The sequence below is a fragment of the Castor canadensis genome, chromosome 7 (assembly GCF_047511655.1).
Source record: "Castor canadensis chromosome 7, mCasCan1.hap1v2, whole genome shotgun sequence".
In the NCBI taxonomy this organism is placed as follows: domain Eukaryota; kingdom Metazoa; phylum Chordata; class Mammalia; order Rodentia; family Castoridae; genus Castor; species Castor canadensis.
Genome location: NC_133392.1, coordinates 43,841,720 through 43,861,826, shown reverse-complemented (window position 1 = coordinate 43,861,826; position 20,107 = coordinate 43,841,720). Strand labels below are relative to the sequence as shown.

General features: G+C 34.9%; 1 protein-coding gene and 1 pseudogene across 6 annotated transcripts in view; one reads left to right on the top strand and one right to left on the bottom strand.

The window, feature by feature from the left end:
* LOC109684183 (ribulose-phosphate 3-epimerase pseudogene) overlaps positions 1 to 5,183 on the top strand; it is a 169,219-nt pseudogene extending 164,036 nt beyond the window's left edge.
* Prkg1 (protein kinase cGMP-dependent 1) overlaps positions 1 to 20,107 on the bottom strand; it is a 1,207,619-nt gene that overhangs the window by 719,000 nt on the left and 468,512 nt on the right. For all 6 annotated transcript variants that reach the window (XM_074078871.1, XM_074078874.1, XM_074078868.1 and 3 more), the window contains exon 3: positions 15,794 to 15,907. In XM_074078871.1, the coding sequence (XP_073934972.1) occupies positions 15,794 to 15,907 (114 nt within the window). The remainder of the gene's footprint in view (positions 1 to 15,793; positions 15,908 to 20,107) is intronic.

Genomic DNA, 20,107 nt, shown 5'->3' with positions numbered 1-20,107 from the left:
CCTCTGTCTCACAGTGCATTATTCATAGGTGGGAATGGATGCTGACAGCATGAGCTGTCACTGTTAGCAAGCTGCTATACCATAGTGTATTTAGAATGCAGCCTGACACTAATAGTGTCTTTCCTGTCCTTTTAGGCATTAGAAAGTGTGAATATAGTTCAAATCAGTCTTGAAAGGAAGAAGCAGATCCTAATGATCCCTCTGATTTCAAAGAAGTTATTTGCCAGCTCACATAATGCACAAAAACTAACAAAAGTAAATAATGTAATTTAGCATGTTCTGATATTTACTTAGCAACAATACAAAAATATCATATAACCTTGTAGGTAGATGCTTAGGAATCTTGCATCACTTGAACAACACTTTAATCAGTTTTTATTATACTAGAGGATTTGTATGTGGGCTGTCATCCTTTGTAATATAATTTTCTTAGTGTTTATTTAAGAATCCATATACCGAGTGAGGCTTGTGAAACTAAGCTACGAAGCAATCTAATTACTTCCAAGATCTGGTACGCAGCCGCTTACTGCAAATGAGTTCTGTCTAACCATCTTCAGGGGGAGATTTGTTATTCAAAACAAGAAAGTCTTCAAGGCAAAAGCCTTGATGACCATTAATTCTGTGAAGAATTCTAAGTGGTTTCTTTGCAATTATTAGAACCCCAACGGAAATGCTTAAATGCAACTATGACCAACCAATAGTGTAAGCAGGATAATCAGGATACGACATGGTCTTTATCAAAAAAATAAAAGTAAAAGGTAACTAGCAATTATTAATGTGGCCTAAGAGGCCCTCAGTATCAAGATAGTCATTTTACTATAAATTTGTAATGAAAGGCAAAATTTTCTAGTTTGCTAAGAAAACATTTGGCCCTGTTCTTAAATCATATGGAATAGCTTTAAATTTCATTTCTCTAATGCTTTTGAGTTTTTGCATCCACCTAGCTAAGATTATTGGTATGTATGTCTCTTTGCTAATCATCCCTATAGTTAATAGACTCAATATTGTCTGATAGAAGCTGAGGAACTTAAAAATAACAACAACAGTAGACGTCCAAATAAGGAAAAAGTTGACTGTGACATTTTGTACAAGGTACAAAATATATTGCCAACACAATTCAGATTTGAGAAGCATTCTCTTGCTCAGTCAATTTAAGGGAATAAATTTGTAGGGCATATTCCTAACTCACAGGGGCTAATTTCATAAAAGAAGTATGTGTTAAGCAGTAAGTCTCACACAGGGGCTCATGATAGTCGATGCCCAGTACAAATTTGATTCAAACAGAGATCAAACAATAAAGGGACTTGAAAAAAGACAGAGAAAATTGAATAGGACTTTTCCAAGCAGATGTGATTTTAGTAGGCAAAGAATGGATAGAAAGATATTTTTATATGGATGGCAAACTAAATGGAAAGAAATATCCTGAATAAAGGCACCAAAATAAAAAAGGTTCAGATAATCTTAGAAATCTTGGTTTCTTAAGTTATAAAATAATTAAGATGGTTATCATAGGATAAGAATTCATCATAATACTCCCTGCATATCTCTTAACATTACTTCTTAAATTTTTATTAGTGTATCTTAATAATTGTATAAAGGGGTTTTACCATGGTATCTCATAGTATACATTGATCTAATTAACCTCCTCTATTGTTCAGTCTTTGCCCTGTTTCCATTCACCCACTATTGTTCAACAGCTTTCTGTGGGTTGCCTTGTGCCATCTTCATACACAACCTATTTTCGTATTGTTTAACCCAATCATTCTTTCCTTCCTCTCAGTTGTCCCCTGCCAGCCCCCCACAGTCTCTCAGGTATCATCATGTTTATGTGTGTGTGTGTGTGTGTGTGTGTGCTCATCACTTACTGATTTCATATTTTATCTGGTACACAGACACTCTGCACTTGACATACAGTACCTTACCACAATCCATGAAATATGCCTTATTGTCACTATTTTTTAAAAAGTGTACAGCAAAGTTACAGAGAAATTAAGCAATCTGCTAAGTCCAGAAGTAAGCAGTAATCAACCCAGATGTGTTGGCTCCAGTTTAGTTTCCCTCATCAGGAAACCTTGCCTGGGGTGAGAAGGGCATAAGAACTGAAGCTCTGTAGGTTATGCTAGGGAGTCAAAGAGAGCAAGATTACTAGGTGCATCCTTTACAAAGATTAGAAAGGAATGAAATTAAATTGGTATTCTCATCCCAGATAGATATAAGGGGTAGTCCTAAAAGGCAATGCCAGAATGTCATTGCAAAAGTTGGGAAAAACCTAAAATTAAAATGCTTTTTTTTTCTTCTATGATACCATTTATTTAAAGTTCAAAACCAGGCAAAATTAGACCACAGAGTTAGGATTCAAAAATAAGGAAATCTTACTGTGGTTCAATCCCTATATGGACCATAAAAAAAAAAAAACCTTATGACTGGAGGCCTGCTAAGTGAGTGTACAACCCTGAATTCATACCCCAGCACCACAGAATGAAGGAAAGAAAGAGAGAAAGAATGAACAAAATAACAGCTTTTAATTCAAAGAACTCATGAAACATGAACACGAAGTATAATATTTTGTTTCAAATTTCCAAGTTGCAGGGACCAAGGAGAATATGCACATCAAAAGTAGAAAAGAAACCATTTTAATAGCAAAAATGAACTGGAAAAACTGAGAAGACAAAGAGTAAAGAAGAGGGACATTAATATTGCCATGTAAGTGGAAAGCTTAAAGAGAAAATGAAACAAAATACAGTCACCTTGACCTATAGTTGACATATCAACTATAAACAAATGATTAATGTTTAGGATTGAGCGTGATCATTATTAGCAAGCACAGTCTGATGATCTTACCTTTCAAAATGTTCAGGGAGAAAAAGAAAAAAACCCAAAACACACAAAGTATTTTTTCTTGGTAATGGGATAATAATGAATGTTAAGTGCTGGAGGTGCTGCTCAAGCAGTAGAGGGTTTGCCTAGTAAGTAAGAAGCTCCAAGTTTAAGCCCCAGTATCATCAGGAAAGAGAAAAGAATGAAAAACACAAACAAAAAACAAGCAATAAATGCAAATCAAAACCACACTAAGATTCCACCTCACCCCTGTTAGAATAGCTATCATTAGCAACACCACCACCAAGGTGTTGGCAAGGAACCCTCTTACACTGTTAGTGGGAACGTAAACTAGTACAACCACTCTGGAAAAAAATTTGGAGGCTTCTTAAAAATCTAAACATAGACCTGCCATATGATCCAGCAATCCCACTTGTAGGGATATACCTGAAGGAATGTGACACAGGTTACTCCAGAGGCACCTGCACACCCATGTTTATTGCAGCTCTATTCACAATAGCCAAGTTATGGAAACAACCAAGGTGCCCCACTACTGATGAATAGAGCAAGAAAATGTGGTATTTATACACAATGGAATTTTACTCAGCAATGAAGAAGAATGAAATCTTATCATTCTCAAGTAAATGGATGAAACTGGAGAACATCATTCTGAGTGAGGTTAGCCAGGCTCAGAAAAATCGTATGTTCTCCCTCATATGTGGACTTTAGATCTAGGGCAAATGCAGCAATGTGGTGGACTTGGATCACATGACAAGGGGAGAGCACATACGGGAGATATAGGAATAGGTAGAAAACCCAAAACATGAAACCGTTTGATGTCCCCACTCCAGAGGAACTAATACAGATACCTTAAAGCAACAGAGGTCAACATGAGAAGGGGATCAGGAACCAGTGTAAAGATTAGTTAGAGATGAATCAGCTTGGGTTGTAACACATTTGTACATGAAAGCAATGCTAGGAATCTCTCTGTATAGCTATCCTTAACTCAACTAGCAAAAAATGCTTTGTCTTCCTTATTAGGCTTATGTCTTTTCTTCCACAAAATTAGAGATAAGGGCAGAACAGGTTCTGCCTGGAAGCAAGCAGGGAGGGAGGGGAGGGGGGCAAGGGGTAAAATGACCCAAAAAATGCACGCACATGTGAATAAATGAATAATAATAATAAAAAAGCAGTAAACGAGTTTTGAAACCTTAACATGTATATATTTTATAAGAACATTACTTTTGTGGATCAGAAAATTATGGATTTTTAAAGGCATGTTAAATTAATTCAAGTTATTATCAGTTAAAAAGTCAGTACACACAAATTCTACTGCTGTGTTTATAACTGTTTGCTGTTGTCCACTGTCTAAATCATTGTGATGGAAAAACAAAAAGTAGGAAATTCAGAAAATGAGCAAATAAAAATTTCCATCTGTCATTTAGTATTTTATTTTTCCCATTTTAAGTATAATTTGTAAAATATCTTGATATATCTAAACAGAGCCCCCAAACATGTGGACCTCATTTCCACTTTTTATTTTTGATGTCTAAGGTGTCTTCCAACACAAATGAGTTTCAGAAGATATTAGCATTTCAGAAGTTCTACTTTCAATAACCTTGGTAATAAGTGTGGTAATCTTAAAGTTGTACGTAATACATTTCTGCACATAGAGTGGGCCATTTTGAGAGTACTATTTCTTATTTTCTCAGTAGCTCCTCTGCTTCGAGTTATGCTCAAGCTTTAGGGATAACATTTATTGGTTGTGTGTCAGCCACAAAGTCTGTTTAATTTGCTGGATTTCTACTTCAAAGTGTTAAATGACAGTGGCATGGCAATAAATGTGAAAAACTAGTAGAACTTGAGTAACTAAATTTTTAAGAAAACTGGGAATTTTGCTAAAGTCAAGCTATACATGAAAGGCCAAGGATTTGGCCAAAGGATAGTATCTTGAATCTATTAGAGGGGAATTTTTTGCATACTTATGAAAATTGTGGGCATCACCAGCATCTTTATTCAGAAATAACATAATGGATATTTGAGATTAAGGTTTTTTTTCCTAAGGAAATCAAAGGAGACAAATGAATTGCACACCAAAAGCCCTGAATTCCTGGTCTCCATTTTAAGGCAACATCTGTAGGTGTCATCTCTTCTTAATTTGCCCAAGGTCTTGGATGTATTTTGTGCCTTCACAGGTCTGTGCACAAAATGCACAAACATCTCTCTTAGAAGCCCTCAGAAATCTGCCCAGGACAGAAGTGGTAACAACAGGATTATCAGACAATGAAGATGAGCACCCTTCTCCTGGTCATAGTGCAAAGTTCTACTACAAACAGAAATACTGCATTAGAACGCCTAGCCTGTGAAATCTAATTACTGCCCCCATATCCTTACTTGTAGTTTGGTTTTGATGTTACTGTGTCCTGCACTGCTTTATCCAAAGAGTACATCTGAACCAGCTTCCCCAGGAAAGAACTGTGATGAAAAGAGAGGATCCTCTGTGACTGGGATCCTTTTAGGGGCATCAGTCTCTGATGCCTATCCATTCCCTTTCCTACATTTCTCTACCTATGGATTTCTAACTGTGCTCTGGGTTCTGCATTGGTACTTCTCAGGTTCTAAAAATAATGAAGGTTTCAACTCCCTCCAGAGGTCTTTCTTGCTTTTATGGCATCGGCTTTGACAATAAAAATAACTACAACAGAACAGTGTTTACTGAGTACACTACTCTCCAGCTTCTGCACCAAGCCCTTCCAGACAGTCCCTCATTTACTACTTGCTTCAGTCCTCAAGCAGGTCCTTTCTATTTTAAAGGTAAGAGAACTGAGACCCAGGGACATTAAATTACTTTCCCAAGGACACATAGCTAGTAAATGACAGAAGATAAGAACCCAGAAAATATACTTCCAGATCCTAAACTTTGAACTATTCTGCTCCTCAATTTTGACACTGGTCAATTTCCTTCTCTTCCACAAAATCACTCTATGCCAGTCTACAATGATTTCTCTCTCTCCCAGTATTTCCTTATGTCTCCAAATCTCTTGTTTCTCAAAAATTCTCCTAGTTTACTCATCCTTTCTCTAGCTAAATTATAAAATACCTTAACTGTATGACCATTCCATTCTCTCTCTCTCTTTTTCTCTCTCTCTCTGTCCCTCCTTTCCTTCCTCCTCACCCTCTCTCTATCACTAGAATTTGGTTTAAGATATTCCTGATGAATGACAGTACAGTTCTTAAATTTGATCTTTATCTATCAACTGCCAGAAACAATATTTGAGATGAGGTAGTTCACGTCTTCCTGGGGAGAATCAAGGAGAGAAATATAGTTCGGAAATCCTTGAGCATGATATTTTTAAGAAATTTACTTAAACATCTAAAAGTCAGATGCTTCACATGTGCAATGGCATGTGTCACATACATAATGGATAGCTGACAAAAAATTACCATTACTTAAATTCAAAACCACTCTGATTTAACCTATAGCAATGGTTTTCAGACTGTTTTACCTGATCTGAATGTAAATGCCACAGAAGTACTTAATTCAGAGGGAGGAGTGAGAGGGAAATAAGAGTAAGGGGTATAGGGCCACTATATGAGGTCCTAGAGGCTGTTCCCAACTCTGTGACCAGAGACTTCTCCTCTTACCAGTTTCATACACGGAATCACTCCATGAAATTTTATTTTGAAAATAAAATAAAGTTCAATTAGGCTATAGTTTCAGCAATGTTCTTTGATACCACTCAAAAAGCTGAAGACAACCATACTTTCAAGTCAATAAAAGACTGGGAAGAATTATGAGGGCACAAAATGAGTATTTATTAGTGAGGCAGACTGTTTGCCCTTTAGAGAAAGCAAGTAGTAAAGAATGCTCAGCTTTAGAGGACTTGTTCACTACCCTAAATCATTTTTTTACCCTTTTCTCCCTGCATTTCTTATAAGTCAATATCCATTTTGTAGTATCTCCTGTCACATTCATAATAAAAACTCAGTTCTTTGCAGCCACTGCCTAAATCAGTGGGCTCCCCCACCTTGCTATATTCCTCTACCCTCTAGGCCTTACATCTCTATGCATCTCAGTGCTAAGAAGCGCTCTATTTCCTCCTCAATGCTTGCCATACCTGAATGTCTTTTTATCTTCTAATACAAAACCTAACTGATGGGCAATCCATCTAGGGCTACCTAGACCCTCACTATGAACTAAGTCAACAACCACCTACAGAGAGATTGCAAAGGACCATTTCCACAATGGATAGAATCTAAGCCAGCAGTGAGAAACACTCTATATGTTGAGACATCATCAACTAGTTGTTTTTTCTAAAATACCCATTCACATTTGTTTTCATCTAATTCAAACTGTACTCATGACCATGAAAAATAATAAAGAATCAAGTGAAACTTTCTCTTTGTTCTGATTTTCTACCAACATCTTAGCCATTAAAGTTAGTAAACCTAAAAGTGATCCTTGTTAACAACATGGGCCAGCCGCCCATGATTTTTTAATGTTTCCATCCTTCTCAACCTGTTTTTCTGTTAATTTCACTTCTTACTAGTCTTCAAAAGAATACGTTAATGATCACCATGCAAGTTTCCTTAATTGTCTCTGCTTAGCAGCAACAAAACAATAAAAGACCCTCACATGTTGCCAAAATAACGCTATTTATTATTATAAATATGCCCGTTTGGAACATGTGAGAGCATGAATATATATATAGTTAACACTAATTAAGTACCTGCAGGTTGTAGATCATTGGTCCTTACATTCAGGTGAATCACTTGCTTGTTATGCAAACATTGCTGTGACTACGTAAGCCAGAGACCTGGCCTTTCTAAAAAGTGCAGGTGATGTTGATGCTGTTGTTCCAGGGAACCCACTATGACAAGCATTAAAGAAAATGTTGGAAGTTCCCTAAGTGAGACTTCACACTTTAGGTGTGGTTAGTAGGCATATTAAGGGCCTTATTTGGAGCCCACAAACCTAGTGGGAGGGAAAAAGGATGCTTATCGTAAGTACTTCAAATATTATTACCTAGATTGAAATCAGAAAATCCGTTCACGAAATGCACTAAAGAACTCCATGATCTTGACTTGCAATGTCACCTCACATAGAAAATCAGGCACAACCTCTCTAGATTAGGGTATTTTGAGGATTGCATTACACAGTGCATTGGATGACAGGTTGTAAATACAGGACATTGCTATAATTACAATCAGTCCCTGAATCTGCAGATTTTAAATGATCATAGATGGAAAATATTGAAAAAAAAATCTGTACTCAACATGTACAGACATGTCATTATTCCGTAAACAATTTAGCATAATAACTGTTTACATAGTGTTTGCATTGTATTAAGTACTATAAGTAACCTAGAGACAACTTAAAGTACATAGGGAGGATACGTATAGGTTACATGTAAATACTGTGCCTTTTAATTTAAGCACATAAACATCCGCATGCCATAGATACAAGCTATGCTGGTACTTAAGAATCTACCTAGTCAACAAAGGATCCTTTAGGGATGGGCTTCTCATTTTAAAGAGCAAAGAAGAAGGAAAGGGGCTATGGGAATATATGCAAGGGGTAAACTTGTTCAAGATATACTGTATGCATGCATGGAATTATCACAATGAAACCCCTCATTATTAATGCATGTTAAATCAAATAAATAAAAATGTAAAAAAATTTAAAGTGGGTTTCTCAGATTCATCAATAAAGTGCTGAGATTATATTTCTTCAGTAGTCTCAGGAAACTCAAGTGGAAAATAAAGGTAAACACACTTGTTATGACTCAACCTTTCCTTTTACTTTGTTCTGTAGCAAACATAATTTCCTTCCTTATTCTTCATTGTTTCTGAAGCACTGTGTAAGTTTTCACAATTCCTACTTTAAAGAAATTCATAGACTAATAGATTTTCTAAAAGAAATCTGTGGCTACTTAGCAATGTCTCAAATGTTGAATCATGAAGGTTTATCTTATTCAACACTCCAAAGGGTTTCAACATGTTTCAGAACTAACTCTGCCACTAGATTTGACTATTCATTATGCAGCTCTAAGGCTTTAAGTTTATGACCCTGTCATCATTGTGTTACTTGGTTCATTTTTGGTAACGGATACTCTTAACATGGGTGGATCCATGCGGTCTGATTTAAAGTGGATTTTTTTTTCAAATTGTAACAGGCTGTGTAAGTTTTTGTGAAAGTGGAATCCTCAGACCAACAGAAGTAATTTTACAGAAGCACTTCTGCTTTAAACCAAAATAAACTCCTGGAAACCAAACGTAAATGTTTGTGACAGTACCAGCAAAGCAAACCAGTATCAGACTCTCTTGCTGCATCCCTCACTCCCACCCCCCGCCACCAGTCATGGGACCAACTGCTTAATTGCTCTGGGTTTTAGTTGTTTCAGCAATAAAAAAAAGGATAACACCACTCGCATCCCCAACTGTAGCCCTCTAGCCTAGTGCATCACCTTTAGCCCCCAACTGTTATTGGTTTTGATCATTTGTCATTATCATTGAAGCATTTATTAGGAATCCATCACAACCATAGACAGGAATATTTCATTGAGATAATTACAGATAATACAGTATTGACCTATGTACTACCTTACTTTTTTTTTCATCAAATCAGTCGAGTAAATACTAAGACTGCATCTTGGTGAATTATTACATAAATGAAGATTCACTATGTCAAAAAACAGAGTCACACTTCAGATTGTGTTTTTTATGGTACCCGTCTATGTGGGAAAACTGCTACTTTTGCAGGATTAAAGAATTTTCTAAAAATTTAGCCTCCTTGCCCATTGTTTAAACTTACTACTAAATCACCTACAATCCTCAAAAAGGAACACTCCATCAGTTAAAGCCTGACTATTCTCAAGAGACAGGGAATATTCAAGGTGCTCAATGATTGAGTAATTAAAGTAGGAAGGGAAAAAGTATTTTATCTAACCTTAAGAAGGAATTAAGTTTACTGCCTTTCTTTGCCTGAGGGAGGTGAATTTTGTCCAAGAAGTACTGCTAACATATGATTATCTGCCAGACCTAGTCAGTATGGAAATTGGATGCCAATCTTTTTTGGAAGTAGTTAGATATAAATCAAATAGATTCTAATTATAACAGTTCCATCAAACTTAGGAAAATAAACCCTTCTCAACTAACAAAGGAAAAAATGTAGCTTTTGTTTTCCTCTTATCTGAAAGTCACTTAATCTACTTAAACAATAAAGGAGTGAGATTAAGGATAGCTTCTGTGAAAACATTTGTTCATGATAGTCTGTTATGTGGCATCACTGATGTCAGTGAATTGATTCTTTTATTAAAGAACCTTATTTCTTGGGAGTTATATAATTGGATTTATGTTACTAATTTCACAGCATTCTTTAATAGACGAATACAATGAAAATTTTACTAAGAGATTGTCCAATGAACTCACTAAACAAATGTACCTACTTCTCTCAGATGTTGCCATAATATACAGCATTTGCTTCATTGTCAGGATGATGAAATTCCTGGAAAGCCACTAGACCACTCCTTCTGTAACCAAGATCATGATTCTAATCATTATCAGCCTAAGTTTATTGTGTGTTTTATCTTCTGTCTTTCAGGATTCTTGGCAGAAAACATGCATTTAGACTGAGAGAAGACAAAATATGCATTAAAAATTACCTCTCAAAGGCAGAACAGAGACTCTCATTAACACAGTCAGCCCTTCTGCTCTTGCTGTGGCATAGGGGACATGACAGTACATGGGTGGTAGCGCTCATTGAAGTCCCAGACAATATCTGTGTACACTGCAATGTTTGTGCAGATAGTGTTGCTTCATTTTCACATGTGAATGTGTCTTGATCATAAACATGAGACTTTATGATGCTCTATAATGTATTTCCTGAGTATCTAATTGTTCACCTCTTAATTTAGTCATAAGAAGAAAATTTCAAGGGTCACAGCTACTAAAAGTACTTTAGCTATGATTCTTTGATTCCTTTTCCTTAGCAATAATTACTGGCAATCATGACTTTTGTTTCTCTACCAATATAAAAGCATTGTATAGATGGTGTGTATGGCAAAGGTGTTAGATAGAGGTATTATAGCACAAAAATTTTCAGTCCAATCTCTTTATTTTTTTTCCTTACTCATCTTTTTTTTTTTTTTTTTTTGGTGTTTGACGGGAGACTTTTCTGACTCAGGTTGAATAATGTAATGTTTGAGGAAAGTTACTTGTTATTTCACTATATAGACTTAAATTTATTTTAAAAGCAAAAATAAGAAAAATCCAAACTCTAAGTTTTATTTTTAATATGTCTATGACACTAATTAAAATGCCTTAACTAACTAACTTTCCCTCTAGTAATATCCTAGGAACACTGAAGTATAAAATTTGAAAGAATTCCAACTAAGGCAGAAATATATTTTTTCCAGTTGTTATTAAAGTCAGTGATTTGTTGGACTTTTATAGTCAAATTGAGTTCTGTTGTGTTAGTACTGAAGTATCTTAATACTGAGGAACTTTTAAATATTTATTATAAATAATCTAAGGAAAAGAATTACTGAGATATTTTGTTCAAAAAAGTTCCATGAAATATCTACAACATCCCAAATAGGCATACTTTGTAGCCAACTTTCTATGGTGATCCTTTTACCTGACATCAAGATATTTGCCTACAAAGTTCTCTTTTAGGCTTAGGTTTTTACTGGAGTGAATATGAATGACACCATTTAAGTGATACATTGTCAAAGGTTTGGGAGGCATGATTAGGTAGAAATCCAATATAAGAGGAGCAGTGCTTCAATTTAATATCATCAAGCAAAAATACTAAGAATGGGGGAAGAGGGAGATAATGGAAAATGATGGAGAAGTGAATTTGGTTATGATATATTGTAAGAATTTTTGTAAATGTTACAATGTACCCCCAGTACCATAATAATATGATAATTAAATAAATAGACTAAAAAATACCCCAATTCCTGTGTAATCAGAGGAGGAATAAACAGCTACATATTTAATCACATAAAAATTCCTGTGTAATTTTGAGAACTGGTCATAGGAAACCCAAGTAAAACAGAATAGCATAAATGTCGTGAAAATTTACACACAGGGACTCACTGAATCCTCTCATTGCAAATGAAGGATCTTTTCCTTTCTATTTTTAGGTTTCCCATAACTACAACTTTTTCATTTTGTTATTTTGAACAACCTAAGGCATAGAAGCAAGGTAAGAGGCCCAGGGTAGGTGTAAATTGATAATGCTACAGCTGTGGTAGTAAAAGTAAAATCAGAACCAGGAATGGCACTTCAGGAAAATATGATAATGATCTGTTTTCATGGGACTTGAGTAGGCAAGGAGCATTCAATGAGCATGGGAGAAATTCCTGCCCCTGGTGGGGTTTGAAAATGGATGGTAAAACTCTTTTGTGTATATAAGGGCAAAAGACTTAAACAAAATGTGAGAAGCTCAAGCAACATGGAAGACATTAATCATTTGGTGTTGTGGAAACCAATTGTAAATATGCCTCTTTTTTTCTCTTCCCATGGCTTCTGGGATGTCTATGATTGGACAGACACAGTCTAAGTGGCCATTTTCATATGACAGTTGATAAAGAAAACTTATGGTTACTTAAGCCAGGAATAACCTCAAGACAATTGTTAGCTTTTTGTTTCTAATATAATGTCAGTTTTAGTTATTTTATATCTTCATTCCTCAGGGGGAAAACTTAAATGGTGTTACTTCATAAACAGGAACAGACTATGAATGGAGATCTTCTGTATAAGGCCATGGTTTTTCTTTCCATATCAACGAGGTTTTTATTTTTAAAAATTATTCTACCTGGTGTTATCAGACTTCCTCCTAGTGCTATCATAGCAACCAGTGCTATATACTTACTTATATTCAGAAGAGTAGTAATTGATTATTTTCTAGATTGAAAAAAAAGAGCTTGCTTCCAGCTGCCAAGGTACCTCTTTCAGTTTGATCACTATGAACAAACTTATCAATATGTTATAGCATATGTCAATCTAGAGCTTGAATAAGAAAATTATTTTAATATCTTAAGTTAAAAAACATTGATATCATAATCCCATTCATAAGCAGAGGAAGTCACTAAGATTTATTTATTCATGCCCTGATATAATTTCAAAGAGTGGTCTCTTCAAAGAGAAATAACTCAAGTACATTAAAAAAAACTTTGAATGCCAGCTAGGGTTTAGATAGCTACCGTGAGATTATAAGTACATTAAAATGACAGTTTCCATTCTGATGTAGGAGAAAGAAAGAAGAAAGAATTATCAACGAAAGGAGGTATTGTGGGGGTGGAGATCACAAGTTCTGGCAAGTAAGGAAGAAAAAGACATGGATAGACCAGCTACTATATGGGAAGGGTTACTCGCCCCAGACTTGAATGAATGGATCCATTTTGAAAAATACACTCAATTGTTATCACCTGAAAGTTGATAGTTAAACAGAAAAGTAGGGCTGGGAAAGTGGCTCAAGAAGTAGAGAGCCTGCCTAGCAACTGTGAGATCCTGAGTACAAGTCCCAGTAATGTCAAAAAAAAAAAAGGATTGGATAAGTCAACACAATGTTGAATATTGAAAAATTATTGGATCTATATAGCCAAATAAGTTTAGAGATATTTTTAAATATGACATAAAAATATGACAGTACTGGGGGTTTATATTCTGTAGTCATTTTATATAAGCCTCATCCAAGATTGAATCTAATCAGAATTACGAAGTATTCAGCCTGAAGGTTTAATTTCAACATAAAGAAAAAAATGGTACGTAAGGCCTATAGTCATGAATGTAATCTCTCTGGACAGTACAGAGACAGAACAAAATGGTCTTGAGCAATAAACAATCATTATTCATGCTTTATAGTTCTGGAACAACATTCAGAAGGAACAGTTCCTCGCAAATACTATTCCTTACCCATGCTGAGAACCTCTGAACCTATAAATGCAGAGATACATGTGCAGACCATAAACCCCAGGCTTTTTCTCCATCTAACCTCCATATCTTAAGTAGGCACCATGAAGAAAAATGCATATGCCTGCACACAGGCACACTCTTGAGTGTCTCTGAGTCTGTTACAGAACATCCTCCATCACTCATTTCCTTTGATGACAGATGGTCCTTCCTCCAAACAGTTAGGATTATAATTTGCATTCAACACCCAGCTTCTTCTTACTGAATCAGATGCATAGTGCATATTCAAATTTGCAAAACACGAGTACACAGAGGTTAGTGAAGATGAACACCATTTTATAAAGTCTGAATATTAAAATTGATCTTTATGAAGTAAAGCAGACATCTCATGAAAAAAATCTCAACTGCAAATTTCATTTAAATAAACTAGCCTATTTTAAATATTTCTGTAATAAGAATTCAATTTTTCATAAGATTAAGTACTGTGTTGTTACCAAATGTTGACCTTTGGAAAATTTGTAGTGTCAATTAAATTCAGTGAATAAGACTAAATTATTTGAAAACTTTAAATATTTTAAAATAGAAAACTATTCACAATTATGAAAAAGCCCACTTTAACCAAAATGAGCTGTTCTGTCTCTTTATTTTCCTAAAAGGAATATATGTCTCATGAAAATGAAGCATAGCAGTATAATTTGTTTCACTTGATGGAGCCACAACAGTGATTTTTTTCCAGTTAAGGCACCAGTTAAAGTTGTGGCAGATTCTGCTATGATTCACTGGACCTTATTATTCTTTGAGTCTTATAAATTAAATGAACACATGAAATTAAAACATGGAAGTTTTAATAAAAGTCCTTTTGTTTCTGAGATCAATATTTAGTGCCAAGAAGGACCTATCCTAAGAGGGTCTCTGGGCAACTGATATGCAGTGGTTCCAGTGAAATGGAACTTGCTCACAAGACATCGTGACCATGTTGGGATCTAGATGGCCACACATTCTAGTGTCCAATGTTGGCATGACAGTCATCTATGACACTTTTGAGAGTCAAACATATAAATAGTCAGCGGCATCCAGAAAAACCCAGCCAACATTAATGATTTGTAATTTGGAAAAATTTTTTAAAAGAAAAGTTGGAGTTTATTACAACTAGACAGTAAGTTGATGACCCATATACAAAGAACCTTGCCACTCATTTTTAAACAACACCTCCAAATCAAGTAATTTCTAATTGAAATCATCCACAAGATAATGTGTCAGAGAGACTTTTCAGACATGAATTATCCATGACTCCTAAAAAGGCAATGGACTTGCTACAAAAGGCTTTTAAATTCAGCATTGTTTGTTGTACAGTCATTATACGCTAACTCAGGAAGGAGAAGTTTTTAAAACAAATTTATCCCCTCTAACTGTTGCAGCTGCTTCTACTAAGCAACAAAAGTTGTAGAGAAATCATATATACACATACATGTAAAATTAAGGAAACAAGCTGCTCTACTGCATGATTTAAAATAAGCTCAATCAGTAGTAAAGAAAATGCTACAATATTCAGCTTGATGAGCAGCTGAAGACAAAAATATACTCAGATGCAGTTTTAGAATTCAGGATATATCTTACTCCATGATGACTGAATGAGACAAAGGACATTTTTTTCCTCCTACTTTTTCTAAACCACTGAATCAACAAGTAAGATTTATGTGAGGAATGAAAGAAATTCTTAGATTTGATTCTGAGTCTTTAAAGCAAAGAAAAATAAAGGCCTTTCTCCTGTTTAATTCTAATTTATAAAATTACTCCATTTAAAAGTTCTAACTATGAATTCTTAATTAACATAAGTTTCATAAGTCAGAAATAAAATGTCAGTTCTGTAGAAATGATTGCTAATAATCAAACTTTGGTAGGAAAACAAGTCCCTCAACTGTATTGCAAAACAAAGATTAGAATACAAATTAATAAAATTACAAAGATTAAACCAATAGTCATTTAAATCAACATCTCATAAGTCTAGCGAAAGAACACATTGAAAAGCATTTGAAAAATATGAAAACAGTCTTACTCTTGACGGTCGCTGTCCGCGTACAGTTGTAAAGGATAGCCAATTCCCCAAACACTTTTCCTGGGCCCATGGTGCATAGTTTCACACCTTCTTTAGTAACTTCAACCTTCCCATCTAAGAAGCAGAGGAAAGACATATTATGTTAATTCTCTCTCACTCTCGTTTCATTTATTGCATTTTCAATATAAGATGAAGAAAGGTAAGCCGTTTTTTAAAAAATGGAACAGTTATCAATTAAAACAAAGTTGCCACCAAGGTACAATGCAAGAAATGTAATAAAATATGCATGTTAAGAAATCCATCCCCTCTCTGAAGTTCATTACTGACAAAATTTGAGATGAAACACAAAGATGGAGATAAAAACAAACATGAAATTGTTCCAACTGCAATATTAGTAAACCAAAGTCTCCAATTTTAACACTATTTTAAATCTGAAAGAAAACTTGAGTGAGTACATTTTCTACAGCATACTTCATATTTGGAAATTCTCATTTTGAGTAAGGCAGCTATTATGAAGAACCAAATTACTTTGGCCCTTAGGCATTATTTAATTGCAGCCATGGTATCTTTTTATTTGTAAACATCTTTGACTTAGGCAAGAAAGTTTATCTGTTCCCCAGCCCTGCAAAGTTGACTGTCAGCAAAAGCAAACTATAAAGCTTGAGGGAAAGAGAAAGGCATTAGAACTGTTTATGTTCCACAAAGGGCTTGAAAAATAAAATGCCAAGGAAGGAAAGGGCTAAGAAAACACCATACACTGGGTATGCAGTGTTGCCTGCAAGTAAGGGAAATGCTCTTCATGAGGGAAATGGGAAAAACACATTTTTTAAAAAGTCATAGCTATGTATGCTAAAAATCCTATCACCTAACACAACCAAGGGAGAAATAAAAAGACAACACAATCTATTCTAGACTTGATCCTTCCCTTCTGTTATTCCTCCATATTATTTAACCACCAGAAGAAAAGCCTAATGCTTGGCAAAAGAATTAGCTCCTGATCTAATGTTACCCCAGTGTTTTCCAAACATCAGGCCTCATGTATCAACTTCAAAACTGTTCTTTTACCTGTGTGTTTCCCAAAATAGTTGACTTTTTAAGAGTGTTAACTATAAACTCAGTTCATATCCAGGACTGAACACATACAACAATTCAAAAGGGTTGGAAATACACAGGTATGGCTCAAATGTTTTATAGCATTCTATTAACTTCACTCCCTGACTGCAGGATGGAAGCTTCTTCTTTAAAGGAAGTCCAGTCTTGTAAGTCCATCTTTTCATGAACTTCAGATGTTCCCCATGACATTTTCCCCCTTTCTTTCAGTGGCAAGCCTATTGTTCTAGAAAGTTCATCTGTCTCTCAACAGTGAGACAACCCAGAATAGTGGTGGTTAAGAGTTAATATATTTTCTGAAGTAAGATGGGGAATTGAGTTCTCTTATCTATTCCTTACCAGCCTTTTGGTCTTGGCCAAGTTGCCTAATTTCGCAGTGGCTTAGTTTCTTCATTAGTAAAACCAGTAAAGTAAGAATACCTATCTCATTTGGTTGTTAAAATTAAAAAGATGAAGCAAGTTCAGTCTTTAACACAGTGCCCAACACACAGCAAATATGCAATAAATGCTTGTTCTGGTATTCTTTTCATTCTATTTCATTATCACTTATACAGAGGTATGGTTCATTTAGGTTATATTGGAGCACAATATTCTATTATCTACTTCAGAAAACAATCAAGGTCCATAAAGGAAAAGTGCTTTTTTTTTTTAATGGAGAAAGAATTTGGTTTTAGATTTTTTTTTCTCTACGGGGGATTGAGGAGAGAACTTTTGAGTTCAAATCATTATCAGACCTAACGGAAAAAATAGAAACTAATGAAGCATCACACTGATCACCCTGGAAGAATGCTATCTTTGAACTCTTTACAGACAATGGTTGATGTAATGTTGTTTCATCGACTATAGACTTATGACAGGGATTCACAACAGTAACAGACAACACTTTTCCAATGCTTTATCAAAATTATTTGACCTTAAGTTCTAATATTAATTGCAAGTGCAACTAAGAGCAAAATGAACAATGCTTAGAGAACCTAAAGAACTTTCATAAATAAATGTTATTGTACAAGTTTGTTTCTCTGTTTCTTTGGGTTTGACATTTAAAAGTTTTCAGTGGAAAAAGACACTTGAGCTTAAGATAATTATTAAGAATCCTGCCAGATAGTTTGGGAGTTATACCTTCTCAAACAATATCCAACCTAAATAAAAGGTAAGAAGGAACAACAGGACAATTGTTTTAGTTCAGTGGTTTCTTAGAGGAAATCTGTGGATTTATCACATCAGAAAATCCTGATATGTCCCCTAACAGGAAGCAAAAAGTGTCTAGCTACCACCATGAGTACCACATTTGGTCCTGTTGTCACTGCCTACCCTGGAAACCATGTTTATAGAACATCTATTTATTTTAGACTTATGGATAATTAATCCCTTTCTTTTCTGAGGTACTGGGGCTTGAACTCAGGGCTTCACTCTTGCTAGTCAGGTACTCTAACACTTGAGCCACACCCCAGCCAACAACTGATTGTGTTTCTCATTCTCATATGACTTCTGGAAGGCTTCCAGGCCAAACTGTGCAAGACCCCGCAGTTTGGAATTTGTGCATAAATTCACTTCTAGTTCCAACTTATTTTCTTAATCTTATATTTACCTAGTTTTATCATATCTAACTTATTTTTGTTGAGAAGCTAGATATATATTATATAAGTGCTAATTTTTCATGTATATGTGAGTAATTAGTGTTGGTGACAGAAGGTTGTATTCCATATTAATTAGAATAACTAAATTTTTTAAAGTATTTAGATCATATTTAAGAAATAAGAATTTGGCTATATAACATCTTTTCTAGGTTAAGTTAAACACTGGAGTATTAACAATTATCAAGGAAGTATAAGAGATCTGATGTCATATGATAGATGAAAATAATTCAAAACCACTTTTTAATGAGAAGAAATACCTGAATGGTAAACAGAAAGAGTGTTTGTAACTCATTAACCTGAATCACAATTCAATTGCTTATTCTTCCTCATACTTGTTTTCTGTATGAAGATACATAATTCAGGACACAATGAGACCACCACGAAAGTCAGGTACATACATGGCATGAAGAGAGGTTCTTTGACAAACATTTAGAACTATCCTAGTTTTCCAAGGCCCAGAAAAAAGAGTAATCAATGTGAAGCTGGTTAATCTTATTTACTAGGTCACACACCAGCTTTGAAGTAAAATTATAAGCAAGTGCACATTTGCAAACAGTTTCCAAGTACCTATGGTGTGATTCACTTAAGAAAGTTAAGTGAACTTTGTTTCAGTGCCCATTAGTTACCTGTTTACAGTTGTTTTCCAATATGGATGAGTATGGTCTGCCTGGCTCCGAACTCCTGCACCATAAAAGCTTATTGCACACATCTTACAGAGTTGGCAAACCACTCCCCTAGATTTACACTCCTTTATAGATTGTCTTTACTTCTTTTTCCATTCTGTGGCTACCTCAGAGATTCATTTTAAACTGATTACACTTGTATAAAAAGTATGTAGCCCTATGTGTGTTTATCATATTGGGAAAAGGAAAGGAATATGGGGTAGAACAATTAGGGGAAAAGTCAGGTAGGCTGAATGTATAACATGTTGTTGCCAGAGTCTTATAGAAAGCTCAGAACAGTCTAGCCAGGAAGTTTTTAAGTCATTATAATTTGCTAATAACTTTAGGAATTAATTCTGAAGCATTTGCTTCAGAGGTCATCATTGACTTACTGTGATTTCTATTTCTTTAAAGACATAGAAAAGATTAATCATTATTTATTCATGACTATTTTACCATTTCAATTTGATTCTCACAGGCTAGATTTCAAATCAAAGATTCTCTAATAAGTAGCAAAAAGTCATTTTTAAAATGTCTTAGTAAAGTTCTATTATTACTTCCCCTGACTATTCCCAACAGTTACTAAAAGCTCTAATAATTGTTATTTGGGTAATTATGGGTAACATAAAAATAGTTAGTTTTAATACTCTACTTCTGCTCCTTTTATTAATTTTTTTCATTTTTAAATGTAATACTCTGTAGATATTATTTTCACTATGCCCTCTTGCCCCATCTTCAAATCAGGAGGAAATGAAAAAACAAAAATTTAATTTTATTTGGGTTTTGCTAAATTGCTCACATCATTTGCTCAAGAGAGGATGTTGAAAGAGGTGGCTGGGAAGAGGTTCAAAGGGTTATCTTTGCTTCCACTTAGTCTTTACATCACTCCTGCCATTGCCAAGAAT